We start from the raw sequence: 19,956 nt of genomic DNA, 5'->3' as shown, positions 1-19,956 counted from the left end.
CTTGGCCCAATCTGATCCAAATTCAAGCACATGAGTGTTTATTAGAGAAAATGAACCAACTGTAGTTTGTGGCCTGTACATATTCATAGACTTTAATCTTATGTACACTTCCAGCATTTCCCAGTAAACCTGTTTTCTAGTCAATGTATTTTCCCACAACCACTGTTCTTCTTCTTTTTTTTTAAACTCTATACTTTCCCTATATTTTATTACCTTTCATTCATTTCTCTTGACATATTTTTCAAAGAAAATAGGACTCTTAGGCATAAATTCCCTGAACATTTTGTCTTCGTATCTACAAATCTTTCATTTCCATGTTCAACTTTTCTTTCCATTCTAGTGTAGGGATTATCCTCTCTTTTATTTGAGACTAATTCTTTCATCTGTATACTATATCTTATCCTTCATGAGAGGCCTAAATTTTCAATCACTATCTCCTTTCCACTTTACATTCTCTGTCATTAATATGTAAACATGTTCAAATGCATTCTTTTAATATCTTAAGTATCTTTCTAGTTCATGATTCCTTTTCTTTTTCTCTTCTCTTGACTGTTGTCTTAAACTCACAATTTTCTCCGCTGTCGTTCATTCCTCAGTCTTTGGCAGACTGAACCCTATACTTACTGTTCTTTAGAATTGTCCTTGCCATGGTCACCATGACATCCACTAAAGATACTGGATGCTTTTTGGTGACTGCCATGGATTTCCTCTTTCTCTCTAAAATGCAAATCTTTCTTGATTTTCATGCGATCCCTTTCTGATTATCATTCTAAGTCTATTTGTTCTTTTATACCTTCCTTTGCATACCATAAAGCACCATTTAATACAGGCAGTTCAGTCCATGCAAATCAGGGTGGTCTAAAGAGTCAGTCTCTTGTTTAGCTTAAGTCTTTCATCAATTCCTAACAGACATTTGCTAAGAATTAGACAGAAGAAAACTGAAGTTGTATTAATCCTCAAGAATTTGGGATGAAGAGATTTTATGTTGCAAGTTTCACCATGTTGACCATCTCATATAATAAGGTTAGAGTTAAGATTCTCTTAAAGAAATGATAGAACCCAAACAAGAAACGTGACTGATGCACTGTGAGGAATTGACTGTTCAGTCTGATTTAACCAACAACAAACAGCTCCTATTTCTTAGCTCCTATTTCTTAGCTCCTATTTCCTATTTCTGTCCTGTCAGTTGTAGTGTGTTCAGTCAACCAGACTAATAGCGCTCATACATTTTTGTATAGTTTTAAAGTGCAAATATGTGTCACTTGACAAAACTTTGCCTGATTTAAGCCTCAAAATGAATGGAAAAATAGAGTAATTTGTGTGTGTGTCATTGTCTGATTTCTTCTGTTCATAATCCATTCATGTTTTTGTGTATAATTCATTCATTGTGTTTGTTGTGTAGTATTCTGTAGTCTGAATATACCATAATGTATTTATCTATTCTGTTGATGAACTTTGGAATTGTTTCCAGTTTTGACTGTTACTAATAGTGCTGCCATGAACATTATTATATAATGATAAACTTGTCTGAAATAGAATTGCTGGGGTTTAACTACAGTTTGATTAGATTTTGTCTATTACATATTTTAAAAGGTCTCTAGAGAGATTGTGCCAGCTTTTATTCACATCAGTTTTATTTGAGAATGTCCATCATAGTTATTAATCACTTTTGTCAACTGGTTATTGTTTTATAAGCACTTCTCTGCTACTATTAAAATTGAAAACTTTTTCTGTTTTTACAATTCCATATTAAACAATAACAAAAGTTTTTAAAATTTGTGTTAACCTTATCCCATCTGGGTACATGCCATGAAATATGTATTTTCATTATGTTAAATGTACTTGCCTATTTTTATTGTTAGCTATTTTAGATTCATATGGGATAACTACATTTTTTTGTATAATGAGTGATACTTGTCACAGCTTTAATTTTTACTTTTTAATATAAAATGCCATGGCCATGGGAGTTGTCAGCCCTGAACTAAATGGTGGTAGTTTATGTAAAGATCTGCTTTTATTCTTTAACAATAATAACTACTTTGCATTTTATTATATGTGTTTTGGTTCTAGGAATTTATGTGGAATGCTTATCAAAAACTCTAATGAGTCTTTATTTTTTTTTAAAGTTGGCCTTTGCCAGAGTTTGATCCAAGCCAAATTCGACTGATTGTTTATCAAGACTGTGAAAGACGAGGGAGAAATGTCTTGTTTGACTCCAGTGTTAAGAGAAAAAATGAGGACATATCAGTATCGGTGAGCATCATTATTGATTTGGTTGAAACTTAATGTCACATTAAGAAAAAAATGAGTAAAATTTTAATTATGGTATTTCGGTCACTTTTGAGAGCTTGCTTTTGAGATTTGTATTCTTAGAAAAATTTGATTTTTCTTAAAGATTTATTTATACAATAACTGGGGCACAGGCTAGAGGCGCAGGAGGGTGAGAGAATTCACCAGAGACAGAGTGGGGAGCAGAACAGGCAGATCTACTGAAAAACACTGCAGAGGGGAACAGTGGTCAAGACAGGAGGGGTCTGCCTTGCCGTGTGGGTATCTCCCTGCCTGGTTGGGAATCAGACCCATGAACCTGCGCTGCAGAGGCTGTAGACAGCTTCACAGCGCTGTGCTCAACCTGCTACGCCACCATGGAGGCTCCAAAAATTTGATATTTTTGCTATAAGTCTGTTGTCTCATTTACAACTGCATCCTCAGCATCTACTGCAGAATATATTAGGTACTCCATTCATTTTGAGTTACTTTGATTTCCAGGTTATATAATGTCTTTCTAAATATGAACACATTTCTCAATTTTCTAGAAAGTATGCTTTGTTTTTAGATGTCTTAGCTATTCTCTAGATCCTTTTTCAATGTGATAAGAAAAAGGTATTACAAGATATTCTTAAGGTATTATTTATGAAAAAAAAGTAACTGCAAAATACTACATTAAGCAGTCTCTGCCCTCATGGTGCTTGCAGTTAGACAACCTTTTAGGGTAGGTAGACTTTGAACAAAAAAAATTAGTTAAAAAAATTCCAAATTGTAATTAAATACTGTAAAGGAAACAATCAGAATGCTTATGAAATTTGACAGGAAGGAACATAATTTTCATTACTTTGGATAAGGGTAGTTAGGAAGTGTGGAAGTGAAATTCAGGCTGAGATCTGAAGAAATTAAAAGCATGGAATCAGGGATGAGTGTTCCTGGTAGCAGGATTAGTAAGCACAGGACACAAGTAATTAGAAAGTTGGTGAATTGAAGGAACTGAAAGAAGGCTTTGGATGGAGTGGTAAGAAGTAATATGTAAAGTAGCTGGAGATCAAGTTGGAGAGTGATGATGCAGGAGTGACTCTTAGTGTCTCTTATTAGACAAAGGTGGGGGGGCACAGAAAACAGACAATTTGGCTGATTTCTAAACTGCATGCTCCCTTACATGTGTATGCTGCCTCACATACAGTCATGTCCTGCATAATGATTCAGTCTACAACAGACCACTAATATGGTGGTGATCCCAGTTTCTATCATCTAGCTGTTAAAATATTGTAACATTTAAGCCAGCAGCAGCCTCAAACGTCTCCTGTTTACTGTGTCTCGGTACTGTAATTTCCTATTGTGTTTGATTTAATATCAAGTTGTTTTGTTCATTGTGGCCCTAAGTATACAAAGTCCACTGCTAATATGGCTAGTAATAGGCTACACTGAGTGAGTGACTTGGAAACAAAATTGAAAGTGATTAAGTGCTATGAAAATGGAAAACCAGTAATGGTTATTGCTCACTAGTCAGGCATGCCCCATTTCACCATTGCTAACATCTTGAAGAATAACAACAAAGTGGTGGGAACTCTTAAAGGATCTGCTTCATTGAAAGCAAGAAGATTGACAAAAATTTGAAAAGGGTCTATATCAGATATGGAGAAACTTCCAATAACCTGCACTGAAGAAAAGATACAGGTATCTCCGTTTTGGCACCATCATGACCAACATTTGCAATGTTGAAAGAAAAGACTCTTCTCAACTGCAGGGTTGAATTTACTGCTTTTCTTGTGGGTGGTTTAAATGATGCAGGAATCATTATTTATTACATAATGTGAAAGTGAGTGGTGAACCTATGAGCAATGATGTAAAGACAGCTGAGAAATTTTTCTAGAATCTAGATAAGCTGATTGTGGAGGAAAATTACTTACTTGCCAGAGCCAATCTTTGCTATGGTAAACCTCCCTATTCTGGAAATGGATACCTGAAAGGACTTTGTTCCATAAGGAAGCCAAGTCAGTGCCAGATTTCAAGGCTTTTAAGGACAGGATAACAGTCTTATTTGGGCGCAGTATTGCATGTTAACCCTTTGTAACCTGGCAGAGTGAAAAATCCAAGGTCTTTAGACATATGAGTAAGCACACACTGCCAGTGTATCACAGGAGCAATAAGAAGTCATGAATGACCCAGCCCCTCTTCCAAGACTCCTTTCTGAATTGCTGTGCCATTGAAATGGAGAAGTGCTATTTGGAGAAACATGCTTTCAAGATTTTGCTTATTGTTGGTATTGCTCCCAGACATCCCTTTATTGGTGATCTTGATTCCATTATTAAAGTGGTGTTTCTCTCTCCAAACACCACTTCTTTGATCTGACCAATGGATCAAGAAGTTCTAGCAGCCTTTTTTTTTTTTTTTTTAATAGAGGCATGCTTTTATTTATTTATTTATTTGTTTGTTTTGTTTATACATGCACTGGGTACAGTCAGAAGCACGGGAGGGTGGGAGAATTCACCAGAGCCAGAGCGGGGAGCAGAGCAGGCAGAAGGACCGAAGTACACTGCTGAGGGGAGCAGCGGGCGGCAGGAGAGGTCTGCGCGCCATGTGGGACCCTCCTCCGGTGGCCGGGGAGCAGCCGGGGATCTAACCGGCGCTTCAGAGGCCGCGGGCAGCTTCGCAACCCAGCGCTCAACCGCTGCGCCACCGGGGAGGCCCTCTAGCAGCTTTTTAAAACCTACTACCTGAGAGCAACTTGGCCCAGGCTATTACTACAACTGAGGAACACTGATGTAATTCTACAAGGATTACAATATTGGTGACTGTAACAAGAATCTTATTTGGGCTTTGGGTGATGTCACTAAGGAGTCTATGTTTGGCATCTGGGAGAATACACTCAAGAGTTTCTTCCATGACTTCAAAAGATTTTGCTAAGGATGAAAAGGTTGGAAAAAAAAAACACCATGTAGGGTCTTCCCTGGTGGCACAGTGGTTGAGCGCTGGGCTGAGAAGCTGCCTGCAGCTTCTGCAGCGCCGGTTCGATCCCTGGCCACCGGCAAGGCTCCCACATGGCGCGACAGACCTCTCCTGCCGTGCCTGCTGCTCCTCTCAGCAGTGTATTTCGTCAGTCTGCCTGTTTTGTTCCTCGCTCTGGCTCTGGTGAATTCTCTCACCCTTCCGCGCTTCTGACTGTACCCAGTGCTTGTATAAATAAATAAAGCTTTAAAAAAAAAAAATCACCATGTACTCTGTATCATTACTACAATAATAGAATTGTTTATTTCTCAGAATGTATATCCATTTTTTTTTTTAAGATTTATTTTATCTATACAAGAACCCTGGGGTACAGGCCAGATGTGCGGGAGGGTGAGAGGATTCACCAGAGACAGAGCGGGGAGCAGAACAGGCAGAGGGACCAAAATACACTGCTGAGGGGAGCAGTAGGCGAGATAGGAGAGGTCTGCTGTGCCATGTGGGTATCTCTGTGGCCGGCCAGGATCGAACCTGCACTGCAGAAGCTGCGGACAGCTTCACAGTGCTGCGCTCAACCACCTGTGCCACCAGGGAGGCCCTTATCTCCATTGTTAAATGATTCATGACTGTATCTTGATCCATTTTAGTTATAGTTAGGAAGTTTATTATCAAAATCTTGCAAATGCTCCTATGAAGACTTCATTTGTTCCCTTTTAACAGTACAGAACACATTGAAATACCTGTTGTTCTTCTCTGTTATAAGCTATTTAAATCTTCAGGTGATTTAAATCCTCAGGTGTACTGAGGTACATAAAGTTGAGCAAATACAAAGGCAAAGGATGTTCTTAAGGAACATTCAATATCATAAAATTGTCCATTCTTTCTATGCTGTTTTATAAAATAATCTTATCCCAATAAATATACCATTTTTTTTAAGTGGGGGTAGTAACTGTACCAGATAGTTAATTTTGAAGTTCATATAGAAAAAAAATTAGCAGTAATTGGTTAGAAAACTGAAAAAGAAGGGTGAGGATGATAAACTAGCCTTTTCAGATTTGAAAATATACTGTAAATGACTTATTACAAATAAATAGATAAAATAGGGGGTCAGAAGTAGACCTAAATACACATAGTAATTTAGTTTATGATAAAGGCATCATATATCATTAGGGAAATGATTAATGATACTGAGACAACCATTTGAAAGGAAGATAAATTTAAATTCATATTTCAAGTGTATCAGATATTTAGATGTAACAAAATAAAATTATAACAATTTAAAAAAGTGGATTCCTGTTATAAAGTGGCAACCTTTCTATATACGAACCCCAGTAGTCATAAAGTGAAAAACTGATAAGTTTGGCCAATAAATTAAGGGAAAACCCCTCACAAACTTGAGTATAAAAAAACAAGGCCAAAAACAAAAACAAGCAGAAAAAAACAACAAATATCCAAAACAACACCACCTCCTCAAGAAAAGTTAAAATACAAATGATATCCTGGGAAAACTCTTATAAATGGTAACTTTCTATATAAAGAGTTCCTAGAAATCAAGAGAGGAGAACCACCGGTGGGAAATTGGGTAAAGGACAAAAGCAGAATCTTACCTTCATTTGGGAAAAAAAAAAAAAAAAAAAGAAAACTATGAGATTTTAGTCCTTTCCTTTTAGATTAGCAACAACTCAAACATTGAATGACAACATTTTGCTGTTAAAGAGTGAAATGTTACAATTTCTATAGAGGGTTATCTGACCAATTTCAATATCTACCAAAAAATATGATGTATACTTAAGTTTTGATACCACACACAGTTCCATGAGCAATGTCATTAACAGATGACTGCTTAAATAAGCTGTAGTAGTATTTTTTTTTAAAGATTTATTTATTTATGCAAGCACTGGCTACAGTCAGAAGCGTGAGAGGGTAAGAGAATTCACCAGAGCCAGAGCGGAAAGCAGAGCAGGCAGACTGACTAAGTACACTGCTGAGGGGAGCAGTGGGCAGCAGGAGAGGTCTGTGCGCCATGTGGGACCCTCGCCCAGTGGCTGGGGATTGAACCGGCACTGCAGAGGCTGTGGGCAGCTTTGCAACCTTCAACCGCTGCACCACCGGAGAGGCCCTATAGTAGAATTTACCCACTGAAATATCAATACTATGCAGCTGTGTATATTTAAAAAAAATAAAGAATGGGAATAATTTTTAAAAATTCAAGGGAAGATTCTCCAGAATATTAGCAGAAAATTAGAGAACGGCAGACCTGGATTACTTATCTTTCCTGTTAGAGATGTGGAAAGGTAACATTATGCTTTAAACTTAAATTTGCTGAAAGGAATATTGGAAAGATAATACTAAACTTGTCAAATGATTGTGTATTAAGAATATGTGGAGTGGGAGATAGGGTAGGCAAAGAAGGTAGAGCCTAGACTTCCTTAGGTATATTTCTTTGTAATGTTTTGACTTGAATCACCTAAGTGGATTGCTTATATACAACTTAATATTTAAAAAATGCATGTGAAAGACTTTTATAAACTGAGAAATACCGTGTAAGTGCCAGTTATCAATCTGAATTTCATTTGTGATGTAGAATTTTACAGCATGGAATACAATTATGTGTCCAGGTGAAAGTCTTGCCTGACACCAGATAGCAACATCTAAGTGGGATAAGTAGAGCATCTATCCTGAGTATCTGAACCCAAGGAAAACATCCATGCAGGGAGAGGAATGGTAGGGAAATGATAGCCTAGTTATGTGCAAGGGAGTTGATAAAACGTATATGTTAAGGACAATGAGAATCCTGTTTTTCTTAATGTCAGGTAGTTTGAATAAGGAAAGGGAGACAATTAGAGCTCTGTGGTATGGATTGGAATGGGAGATTGTTGTGTGAATTTATGCATACACAATGTATATGCATCAACACAATAAATGTAGATACAAATGTGTGTATTCTATTGTAGCTTTGTCCACGGAGAGGGTCTACAAGCAATGAGAAATATCTCCCTTTTAGAGCTCCTCTAAATTCCATCTTTTGCTGAGGAACCAGGTCTCCTTGGAGAAATGACTGGTCCTTGTACTGGGGCAAGGAAAGAAAAAGACTAGCCTGGACCTTACTGTGTTGAAAGCTTAGTGAATAATGGGAACATATCACAGAACATAGAAGCCAGCTTGAAGGGGTTCTTAGTGGTCAGATTGGGAAAATTTTAGCATAACAATAAATAATAGTAGCAGATTATAACCTGTTGATTAAAACAGGAAACCATGACACTATATTGATATAAATTAATAATTTGAGAGTTCGTTGAGAAACAGCATACTTTTAGCATTTAAAGAGCATATGAGTTCATAATCTCCCCTGACCAAAATATTAAATGCAAAGAGGAAAAATGTTTGTTTATAATGGAGAGTCTTGGTAAGTGATCATCAGTATCAAAAATATCACCAGTGGAACAATTCAAAATCATGCCAAATGATAAGGTTTAGTGAGAAGAATACAGTTCTTCACAGTAATTCTGCGATACTACATCCTTGGATATATAAGCTTAATCTTAGCATAAGGAAATATCTGCAAAATAACTGTCCTGTAATCTTCACAAATGTCAAGGTCATGCAAGTCAGAGACTGAGAAACTTCCCATACTGAAGGAGGCTAAAGAGATAAAACAAATAAATGCAATTCAATATAGTGAACTGGAGATACTTTTTCTTTATAGGATGTTATTAAGATTTTATTGGAGTCTAAGGTTTAGGTGGTTATAATGCATCAGTGATGATGTCCCAAATTTTTGGCTATATTGAGAATATATAAAGAAATCTTTTTTTGAAAGGAAATATGCATTAAAATATTCAGTTGATAGGGTATCAGGTGGGAAACTTATTCGCATTCAGGTCACGGAAAATTCTTTAAACTGAATTTGTAACTTATTTGGGATTGTTTGAAAATGTTAAAATATTAATAAAAATTATGGTTTATAAAATTACAGGTTTTTCCCAGTGATGTTTATAACATTTCTTTTCAATTATTTTTTATTAATTATTTTCTTGCATCTTTGCTAATTTATGAAAAGTATTTTATTTCTTCCCTCAGTTGCAGCCCCCTTAGCACCTATAATTCATCATCACAGTTTTTTTGTGCTCTTCCATTCCATTTGGACCCCTCTCACTGCTCCTTCCCTGCTGTATGCCTTAGATCTATGGTCAGCATTGCAAGTTTTGTCTTTTCCTTACTCTTTGGTTGGTTTCTCTATATTCCACATATAAGTGAAACCATCCGATAGTTACCATTTTCCTTCTGACTTTTTCCCTTAGCACAATCTTTTTTTTTTTTTTTTTAATAGAGGCATGTTTTATTTATTTGTTTGTTTGTTTGTTTATACATGCACTGGGTACAGTCAGAAGCGCGGGAGGGTGAGAGAATTCACCAGAGCCAGAGCGGGGAGCAGAACAGGCAGAAGGACCGAAGCACATGGCAGTGGGCGGCAGGAGAGGTCTGCGCGCCTTGTGGGACCCTCCTCCGGTGGCCGGGGAGCAGCCGGGGATCGAACCGGCACCGCAGAGGCTGCGGGCAGCCTTGCAACCCAGTGCTCAACCGCTGCGCCACTGGGGAGGCCCCCTTAGCACAATCTCTTTCAGCTCATCCATTTTAATGTAAATGGTATGAGGTTTTTTTTTTTGTTTGTTTTTTTTTTGTTTGTTTGCTGAGTAGTATATCACATCTTCTTGATCCATTCATCTGCTTTGGGGCATTTAGGTTGTTTCCATCACTTGATGATTGTTAATAGTGCTGCAATAAACAAAGGAGTGTGTGTTTCTTTTCAAAATAGTGTTTTTGTGTCGTTGGGGTAGATTCCTACGAGTGGAATCACTGGGTCATATGTCAATCCATTTTTAGTGTTTTGAGCAACCTCCGTACAGCATTCCATAGTAGCTGGACCAGTTTGCATTCCCACCAGCATTCCCACCAGCAGTAACCACTTCCTTTCCAGCATTTGTTGTTTCTGGTTTGTTTTTTGTTTGTTTTTAATATGGGCTATTCTCACAGGTGTGAGGTGGTCTCTCATGTGTTTTTTTTTTTTTTTTTAAAGAGGCATGTATTTTTATTTATTTATTTGTTTGTTTGTTTGTTTGTTTTATACAAGCACTGGGTACAGTCAGAAGCATGGGAGGGTGAGAGAATTCACCAGAGCCAGAGCGGGGAGCAGAGCAGGCAGAAGGACCGAAACACACTGCTGAGGGGAGCAGTGGGCGGCAGGAGAGGTCTGCGCGCCAAGTGGGACCCTCCTCCGGTGGCTGGGGAGCAGCCTGGGATCGAACCGGCCCTGCAGAGGCCGCGGGCAGCCTCACAACCCAGCGCTCAACCACTGCACCACCGGGGAGGCCCTCTCATGTGGTTTTGATTTGCATTTTCTGATAAGTGATTTTGAAAACTTTTTCATATGTCTGTTGGCCATTTGCATTTCTGTTTAAGAGAAATATCTTTTTAGCTCTTCTGCCCAGCTTTTGGTTGGGTTGTTTGCTTTTTTTTTTGTTGAGCTGTGTAAGCTCTTTGTAGATCTTTGACATCAGTCCCTTATCAGATCTATGGTGTGCAGATATATTCTCCCATTCCATAGGGTGTCTCTTTGTCTTGGTTACTGTACAGAACCTTTTTAGTCTGATGTAGTTCCAGCTGTTTATAATCTTTATTTTCTTTGCTTCTGGAAACAAGCCCTACAAGACGTTTCAGACACTTGTGTCATGGAGTGTTTTACTGTGTTTTATTTTACATGTTTTATGATTTCAGGTTTTATTCCAAGTCTTTGTCCATTTTGAGTTGATTTTTGTGTATGTTGTGTGGTAGTGATGTAGTTTCATTGTTTTGAAATGCCGGTCCGGTTTTCAGAGCACCATTTACTGAAGAGACTTTCCTTGTTTCAGTGTATATTCTTTGTTCCTTTTTCATAGATTAGTTCACCATATATGTATTTTTATATGTGGACTTTCAGTTCAGTTCCATTGTTCTGTGTGTCTATTTTTGTTTCATACCATGCTGTTTTTATTATTATGACTTTGTATAGTTTGAAATCTGGGAGTCTAATACCTCCATTCTTCCCCTCTTTAGCAGGAGAACTTTGATGATTCTGGGGTTTTTTGTGATTCCCTATTAACTTTAGCAATATTTTTTCATTTCTTTGAAGAATGCCATTGAGAGTTTTATTGGAATTGCATTGAAACTGTAAATTGTTTTTGGTAAGATGGCCATTTTGATAATGCTGCTTCTTTTGATACATGAGCAGGGAATGTTTTTCCATTTCTTTGTGAATTCTTTTTATTTCTTTTAACACTGTTTTATAATTTTCCTTGTATAGATCTTTCACCTCCTTTGTTAGATTTATTCCCAGGTATTTAATTTTTTTGAGTACAATTGTAAACGGGGTGTTTTCTTAAATTTTTCCTCTTCAGATTTACGTATAGGAAGGTTACTGATTTTTGTGTATTGATTTTGTAACCTGGTTACTCTACTGAACTGGTTTATTATTTTAATTAGTTTTTCTGTAGATATTTATATATATCATCATATCATCAGCAAATAATGATAGCTTTGCTTCTTGATTCCCAGTTTGGATTCCTTTTATGTCTTTCTCATGCTTAATTGCTCTAGCTAGGAATTCTAGTATTATATTAAAAAGCAGTGGTGAGAGGGACATCCTTATCTTGTCCTAGATCTTAGTGGAAAAGCTTTCAGTTCTTCAGCATTTTGAATGATGTTAGCTGTGGGTTTGCCATATATGGCTTTAATTATGTTAAGACATGTTCCTTTCATCTGAAATTTTTCATGAGCCTTCATCATAAATGGATGTTGAACTTTATCAGATGCTGTCTTGGCATCTATTGAAGTGATCATAAAGTTTATTTTTCTTTTATTTGATGTGGTGAATTGCATTAATTGGTTTTGAGATGCTGAACCATCTTTGTGTCCCTGGAATAAATCCCATGTGGTCATGGTATATAATCCTTTTGATGTATTGTTGGACTTCGTTTGTTAAGATTTTATTGAAGATTTTAGCTACTGTGTTCATTAGGGAGATTGATTGGTCTGTAATTTTCTTTTTTTTGTTTGGTTTTGATCAGTGTGATGTCTGTCTAATAAAATGTGTTCGGTAGTATTCCTTTCTGAATTTTTTTTTTTTTTAGAGGCATGTTTTATTTATTTATTTGTTTTTGTTTTGTTTTTGTTTATACATGCACTGGGTACAGTCAGAAGCACGGGAGGGTGAGAGAATTCACCAGAGCCAGAGCAGGGAGCAGAACAGGCAGAAGGACCGAAGTACACTGCTGAGGGGAGCAGTGGGCGGCAGGAGAGGTCTGCGCGCCATGTGGGACCCTCCTCCGGTGGCCGGGGAGCAGCCGGGGATCGAACTGGCGCCTCAGAGGCCGCGGGCAGCTTCGCAACCCAGCGCTCAACCGCTGCGCCACCGGGGAGGCCCCCTTTCTGAATTTTTTGAAAGAGTTTTAGTAGTAGGATAGGCATTAGTTTATCTTTGTTTTGTGGAATTCCCTTGTATATTCTATTTCTTAACATAAGTAAGGGGTATTGTTTGTTTTTGTTGGCTAAAAATAAACTATGGCATCACTTCCCTTAGGAATGAAAGTAAAATAGAAAACAGAACCCTGTTTTCATACTTGTGGATTGCTGACTGCCCTGTCCTCTCACTAGACCATTTTCCATGCAAATGGAAAATGTTTGGTTAATAAAAGTCATGAATGTAGAGAAGGAGGCATGAAATACATTGAACAACTGAGATGTTAGTGGGAGAAGAGGAGATATGGGGTATATATGTACACATACATTTGTGTGCTTTCATGTATATATTTTTCAATTCTTTTATACTTCACTCCTGCAGTATGTTTATCCTTTTCTCCCTGTTGCAAATTACTACTTGATTCAGTGATTGGAGATATATAGCTCCCTTCATCCTGGAGTATCTTTCTAGTCCTCCCATTCTTCCTCTTTTGTAATGGCAACTTAAATGTTACTTACATGATATCTCCCAGACTAAATTAAGTCCTTGCTCAGCTAATTAATTCACTCAACCTCTACATCTGTAAAGTGAGAATAATACTACTGTTGTGAGGAATAGAGTATATACATACATGTAATATAGAAGAGTACCTGACCAGAGAGTGCTATATATGTTAGCTGTTATCATCTTTATTACTTGTTAGATCTTTTTTAACTCTCTCTCATCATACATATTTAGACATCTTTTTTTTTTTTTTAAAGATTTATTTATTCATGCATTTAAGAACCAGGGCACAGGCCCGATGTGAGGGAGGGTGAGAGGATTCACCAGACACAGAGTGGGGAACAGAACAGGCAGGCTGACAGATATATACTGCTGAGGGGTGCAGTGGGCGAGACAGGAGAGGTCTGCCGTGCCATGTGGGTATCTCTGTGGCTGGCTGAGATCGAACCCGCTCTGCAGAGGCTGCAGACAGCTTCACGGCGCTGTGCTCAACTGCCTGCGCCACCAGGGGAGGCCCTAGATATATATTTAGAGAAATTTGTTAAATTTCTCTTTTTCTCTGTAAGATTGTAATTTCCATGAGGAAAAGAACTCTTTGTTTTATTTATTTATTTTTAAAATTTTCTTATTTATACAAGCACTGGGGCAGAGGCGAGAGGCGCAGGAGGGTGAAAGAATTCACCAGAGACAGAGTAGGGAGCAGAACAGACATAAGGACCAAACTACACTGCTGAGGGGAGCAGCAGGTGAGACAGGAGAGGTATGTTTCGCCATGTGGGAATCTCCCTGGATGGTCAGGAATCGAACCGGAGCTGCAGAGGCCGTGGACAGCCTCACAGCACTGCGCTCAACTCGCTGCACCACCGGCCCAAGAACTCTTTGTTTTATTTTTATTTTTTTTTCAGTATTTTATTTTATTTTATTTTATATAATTCTTACATCATTTTTCATTTTTGGACAATGTATGCATCTTCATTTTGGTTGTATTGCCAGTGCAATTCCCACTTTCCTCATTTTAGCCCTAATCCCTCCTCTTTCCCCCCCTACCTCCCATTAGTGTGTCTCTGGTTTATAGTTGCTTGTTGATTTTGATTTTTTCTTTATTGTAATTAGTCTTTTTCCTGGTCCCTTATTTAGGTTTTCTAAATTCCTGCTATGAATGAGACCATCCGATATTTTTCTTTTTCTTTCTGGCTTATTTCACTGGGCATGATCCCTTCCAGCTCCATCCAAATTACATGAGTTTATCTTTTCTGATTGCTGAGTAAGATTCTATTGTGTATATGTACCACATCTTCTTGATCCATTCATCTATTTTTGGGCATTTGGGTTGTTTCCATAGCTTACCTATTGTGAATAGTGCTGCTATAAACATAGGGGTACAGGTGCCCTTTTGAATTAATGTTTCTGTGCCCTTTGGGTAAATACCTAGGAGTGGAATTGCTGGATCATAAGGAAGCTCTATCTTTAGTAGGTTGAGGAATCTCCACACAACTTTCCATAATGGTTGGACCATTTTGCACTCCCACCAGCCGTGCAGGAGAGTTTCTTTTTCTTCACATCCTCGCCAATATTTGTTGTTGCTAGTTTTTTTAATATGTGCCATTCTCACTGGTGTAAGATGGTATCTCATTGTAGTTTTGATTTGCATTTCCCTTATTAAAAATGATGTTGAACAAAGTGATGTATGAACATTTTTTCATATGCCTGGTAGCCATTTGGTTTCCTCTTTGGAGAAGTTTCTTTTTAGCTCTTCTGCCCATTCTTGACTAGATTATTTACTTTGTTGTTGCCGAGTCTCATCAGCTCTTTGTAGATTTTTGTGATCAGTCCTTTATCATTAGTGTCGTGTGCAAAAATTTTTTCCCAGTCGGTGGGGTTTCTTTTTGTTTTGGTTATTGTCTCTTTTGCTGTACAGAAGCTTTTTAATTTGATGTAGTCCCAGCTATTTATCTTTGCTTTCACTATCACTGCATTGGGTGATGTGTCTGTAAAGATGTTTTTGAGGTGCATGTTATGTAGTGTTTTACCTGTGTTTCCTTCTATATATTTTATGGTTTCAGGTCTTATGTCTAGTTCTTTAATCCATTTTGAGTTGGTTTTTGTGCATAGTATGAGGTAGTAGTCAAGCTTCATTCTTTTGCATGTAGCGACCCAGTTTTCCCAGCACCATTTATTGAACAAACTTTCTTTGCTCCAGTGCATCTTCTTTGCTTCTTTGTCAAAGATTAGTTGACTGTAAATCTGTGGGTTTATTTCTGGATTTCCTATTTGGTTCCATTGGCCTGTGTGTCTGTTCTTGTTCCAATACCATGCAGTTTTGATTATTATGGCTTTGTAGTATAGTTTGAAATCTGAGAGTGTGAGGCCTCCATTCCCTTCTTCCTCCCCCCCCCCCCCAGGAGAACTTTGGCTATTAGGGGTTTTTGGTGGCTCCATATGAATTTCATCAATATTTGTTCTATTTCTTTGAAGAATGTCATTGAAATTTTTATTGGAATAGCGTTGAATCTGTAAATTGCTTTTTGGTTGCATGGCTATTTTGTTTTTTGGTTTTTTTTTAAAAGCAAGTATTTATTCATTCGTTTGTTTGTTTGTTTATATAAGCACTGGGTACAGTTAGAAGCGCAGGAGGGTGAGAGAATTCACCAGAGCGGGGAGCAGAACAGGCAGACCGACGAAGTACACTGCTGAGGGGAGCAGCGGGCGGCGGGAGAGGTCTGCACGCCACGCGGGACCCTCCTCCGGTGGCCGGGGAGCAGCCGGGGATAGAACTGGCACTGCAGAGGCTTTGGGCAGCTTTGCAACCCAGCGCTCAACTGCTGCGCCACGGGGGAAGCCCTTGGATGGCCATTTTGATAATGTTAATTCTCCCAATCCATGAGCAGGGGATGTCTTTCCATTCTTTGTGTCATCTTCTATTTCTTTTCACAGTGTTTTATAGTTTTTTGTATAGGTCCTTTACCTCTTTTATTAGGTTTATTCCCATGTATTTGACTTTTTTTGTTCCAGTAATAAAAGGGATGGATTTTTTGATTTCTTTTTCTTCAGATTTATTGTTTGTGTATAGGATGGCTACTGATTTTTGTGAGTTGATTTTGTATCCTGCCATTTTACTAAAGTGATTGAACCCCCAAAACGCCACAGAAAAACTAAACTAAGAACTCTGTGTTAAATGACATAATACAAATGGGAATATCTAGTGAAGTCCTTGACTCCATAGTAACAATTATGTTAGTCTCCTACTTTAACTTTATTCTAATAATATTTAAAACTACAAATCATAAGTGTATGCTAGTTTTAGATGTTATATAGGGCACTTTATTTATTTGCATGTAAGTATACAAACACTGAAACCCCTTACGTGTCATAAATAAGGCAAGGCTTTTCTCCCCATTAAATAAATAAGGCTTAAGGAGATCAAGTAACTTGCCCAGGAGCCAGGATTTAAATTCAGGTCTATGTTGCTGTAAAACCCTTTTTACTTAACGATGTTTATATTCTTGGTTAGAGATGATTTTTAAATTACTAAATATTCTTTTACAATGCCTTTGGTGACAGTGGCAACTATATAGAACAATTAGTCATCAGAAAATGGTGACTTTAGTCAAATTACTTTTTCTGAAAACCACATGAGGTCTTTTACATGGAATGACATATTAGTAAGGGTGATAAAGTATTTGGGATACTTCTTCAGAGTGTCACAGACCTTGGTAGATAACAGCTTTGGTAGTTGTGAGCAGTGAAAACTGTAGAACCTGTTGGAAAGAGGAGGAGAGCAAGAGGGAGAGAAAAAAGAAGTAGAAATACATTTTTCTTCCATACTAGATTGCACAACTTTCTGGGTCCATGTTCCACTCTTAATAAAATTTTAACTTCAATACATGAATATTTTCTTATTTCAAGAGTGAACATACATATGTACATATAACCAAATATCAAAGTCTCATTGGCATTTGGCCTCCCATCCCTACATCTGTCCCCAGTTATTTTTTCCTATAAAATGTTTGTTAGGCCTCCCCGGTGGCGCAGTGGTTGAGCGCTGGGTTGTGAAGCTGCCTGCAGCTTCTGCAGTGCCGGTTTGATCCCCGGCTGCTCCCCTGCCACCGGAGCAGGGTCCCACATGGCTAGCAACTTCTCCTGCCGCCCGCTGCTCCCCTCAGCAGTGTACTTCAGTCCTTCTGCCTGCTCTGCTCCCTGCTCTGGTTCTGGTAAATTCTCTCACCCTCCCGTGCTTCTGACTGTACCCAGTGCTTGTATAAATAAATAAATAAATCTTAAAATAAAATAAAATGTTTTTAAAAAAATGTTTATGTTAGCTTGTAATGGGTGTCTTGCTATTTTTAAATGAATTAATAAATATTTTTAAACTTTGTTAGTTTTAATTTCTAATATTCGAAAATATTGACAGCTATAACGCAAATAAAAGACTTTCAGAGTCCTCAATACTTTTTGAGAGGATAAAGGGATTTTGAGACCAAATAATTTGAAAACTGGTACAGTATATTATTAAGTCACTAGTAATGAATACTGTATAGTTCATGGCAATGTAGGACAATCCCCATGATATAATAATCCCCATGGCAATCCCCATGAGAAAAGCATGGTACAAATCCTATAAATATTGTAGAACCAAAGACTAGAAAATAGTGCTGAAGAAAATAAAGTAGGATACAGATAGTCTTTTTTTTTTAATAATAAATTTTATTTTTATATTCCCCATACAATTGCAACCCCCCCTTTCTGATCCCAATCCCTCCCCTCCCGTCCCCCACCCCCCAAAAGTGTCTGTTTCATAGTTTTTTGTTGATTCTGATTTTCACTTTCTTATAGTTATTCATTTTCCTGGTCCCTTATTTAAGTTTTCTAGATTCTGCTATGAGTGAGACCATCCGGTATTTTTCTTTTTCTTTTTGGCTTATTTCACTGAGCATGATCCCTTCCAGCGCCATCCATGTTGCTGCAAATTGCATGTGCTTATCTTTTTTGAATGCTGAGTAATATTCCATGGTGTATATGTACCACATCTTTTTGATCCAGTCATCTATTTTTGGGCATTTGGGTTGTTTCCAAAGCTTAGCTATTGTAAACAGTGCTGCTATAAACATAGGGGTGCAGGTGTTCTTTGGAATTGATGTTTCTGTGTCCTTTGGGTAGATACCTAGGAGTAGAATTGCTGGATCCTATGGAAGTTCTATGTTTAGTAGGTCCAGAAATCTCCACACAGCTCTCCATAGTGGTTGGACCAGTTTGCACTCCCACCAACAGTGCAGAAGAGTTCCTTTTTCTCCACACCCTCGCCAATATTTGTTGTTGCTAGTTTTTTTAATATGTGCCATTCTCACTGGTGTAAGATGGTATCTCATGGTAGTTTTGATTTGCATTTCCCTGATGACAAGTGATGTTGAACATTTTTTCATATGCCTGTTGGCCATTTGCATTTCCTCTTCAGAGAAGTTTCTTTTTAGCTCTTCTGCCCATTTTTTGACTGGATTATTTTCTTTGTTGTTGTTGAGTCTAATCAGCTCTTTGCAGATTTTTGTGATCAGTCCTTTATCATTAGTGTTGGGTGCAAAAATGTTCTCCCAGTTGGCGGGGTTTCTCTTTGTTTTTGTTATTGTCTCTTTTGCTGTGCAGAAGCTCTTTAATTTGATGTAGTCCCAGCTGTTTATCTTTGCCTTCACTATCACTGCTTTGGGTGATGTGTCTGTAAACATGTCTTTGATGTGCAAATCACGTAGTGTTTCGCCTATATTTCCTTCTATATATTTTATGGTTTCAGGTCTTATGTCTAGTTCTTTAATCCATTTTGAGTTGATTTTCGTGTATGGTGTGAGGTAGTGGTCAAGCTTCATTCTTTTGCATGTAGCGACCCAGTTTTCCCAGCACCATTTATTGAACAAACTTTCTTTGCTCCAATGCATAGTCTTTGCTCCTTTGTCAAAGATTAGTTGACCATAGATCTGTGGGTTTATTTCTGGATTTTCTATTCGATTCCATTGGTCTGTATGTCTGTTCTTGTTCCAATACCATGCAGTTTTGATGATTATGGCTTTGTAGTATAGTTTGAAGTCTGGGAGTGTGATGTCTCCATTCCCTTCTTATTTTTTCAGGAGCGCTTTGGCTATTCGGGGTTTTTTGTGATTCCATATGAATTTCATCAATAATTGTTCTATTTCTTTGAAGAATGACATTGAAATTTTGATTGGAATAGCATTGAATCTGTATATTGCTTTTGGTAGGATGGCCATTTTAATAATGTTTATTCTTCCAATCCATGAGCAGGGGATGTCTTTCCATTTCTTTGTGTCTTCTTCTATTTCTTTTAACAGTGTTTTATAGTTTTCTTTGTATAGGTCCTTTACCTCTTTTGTTTGATTTATTCCCAAATATTTGATTTTTTTTGTTTCAATAATAAAAGGGATTTTTTTTTTTATTTCTTCTTCTTCAGATTTATTGTTTGTGTATAGGAAGGCTACTGACTTTTGCGTGTTGATTTTGTATCCTGCCACTTTACTGAACTGATTGATTAGTTGAATTGGTTTTTCTGTGGAGTTTTTGGGGTTCTCTATGTATATTATCATATCATCTGCAAATAGTGATAGTTTGACTTCTTCTTTTCCTATTTGGATTCCTTGGATGTCTTTCTCTTGTCTTATTGCTCTGGCTAGGACTTCCAGTATTATATTGAAAAGCAGTGGTGAGAGTGGACATCCTTGTCTTGTTCCAGATCTTAATGG

General features: G+C 37.7%; 1 protein-coding gene across 3 annotated transcripts in view; it reads left to right on the top strand.

Annotated features, from left to right (window-relative positions):
- Positions 1–19,956, top strand: part of FNIP1 (folliculin interacting protein 1) — a gene marked incomplete at its 5' end in the record, with an annotated part of 97,689 nt that overhangs the window by 31,621 nt on the left and 46,112 nt on the right. For all 3 annotated transcript variants that reach the window (XM_084252442.1, XM_084252441.1, XM_084252440.1), the window contains one exon: positions 2,127–2,253. In XM_084252442.1, coding sequence (XP_084108568.1) covers positions 2,127–2,253 — 127 coding nt within the window. The remainder of the gene's footprint in view (positions 1–2,126; positions 2,254–19,956) is intronic.

The sequence above is a fragment of the Talpa europaea genome (genome assembly GCF_964194135.1).
Source record: "Talpa europaea genome assembly, chromosome: 13".
NCBI lineage: Eukaryota > Metazoa > Chordata > Mammalia > Eulipotyphla > Talpidae > Talpa > Talpa europaea.
This window is presented reverse-complemented; position numbering and strand designations above follow the sequence as displayed.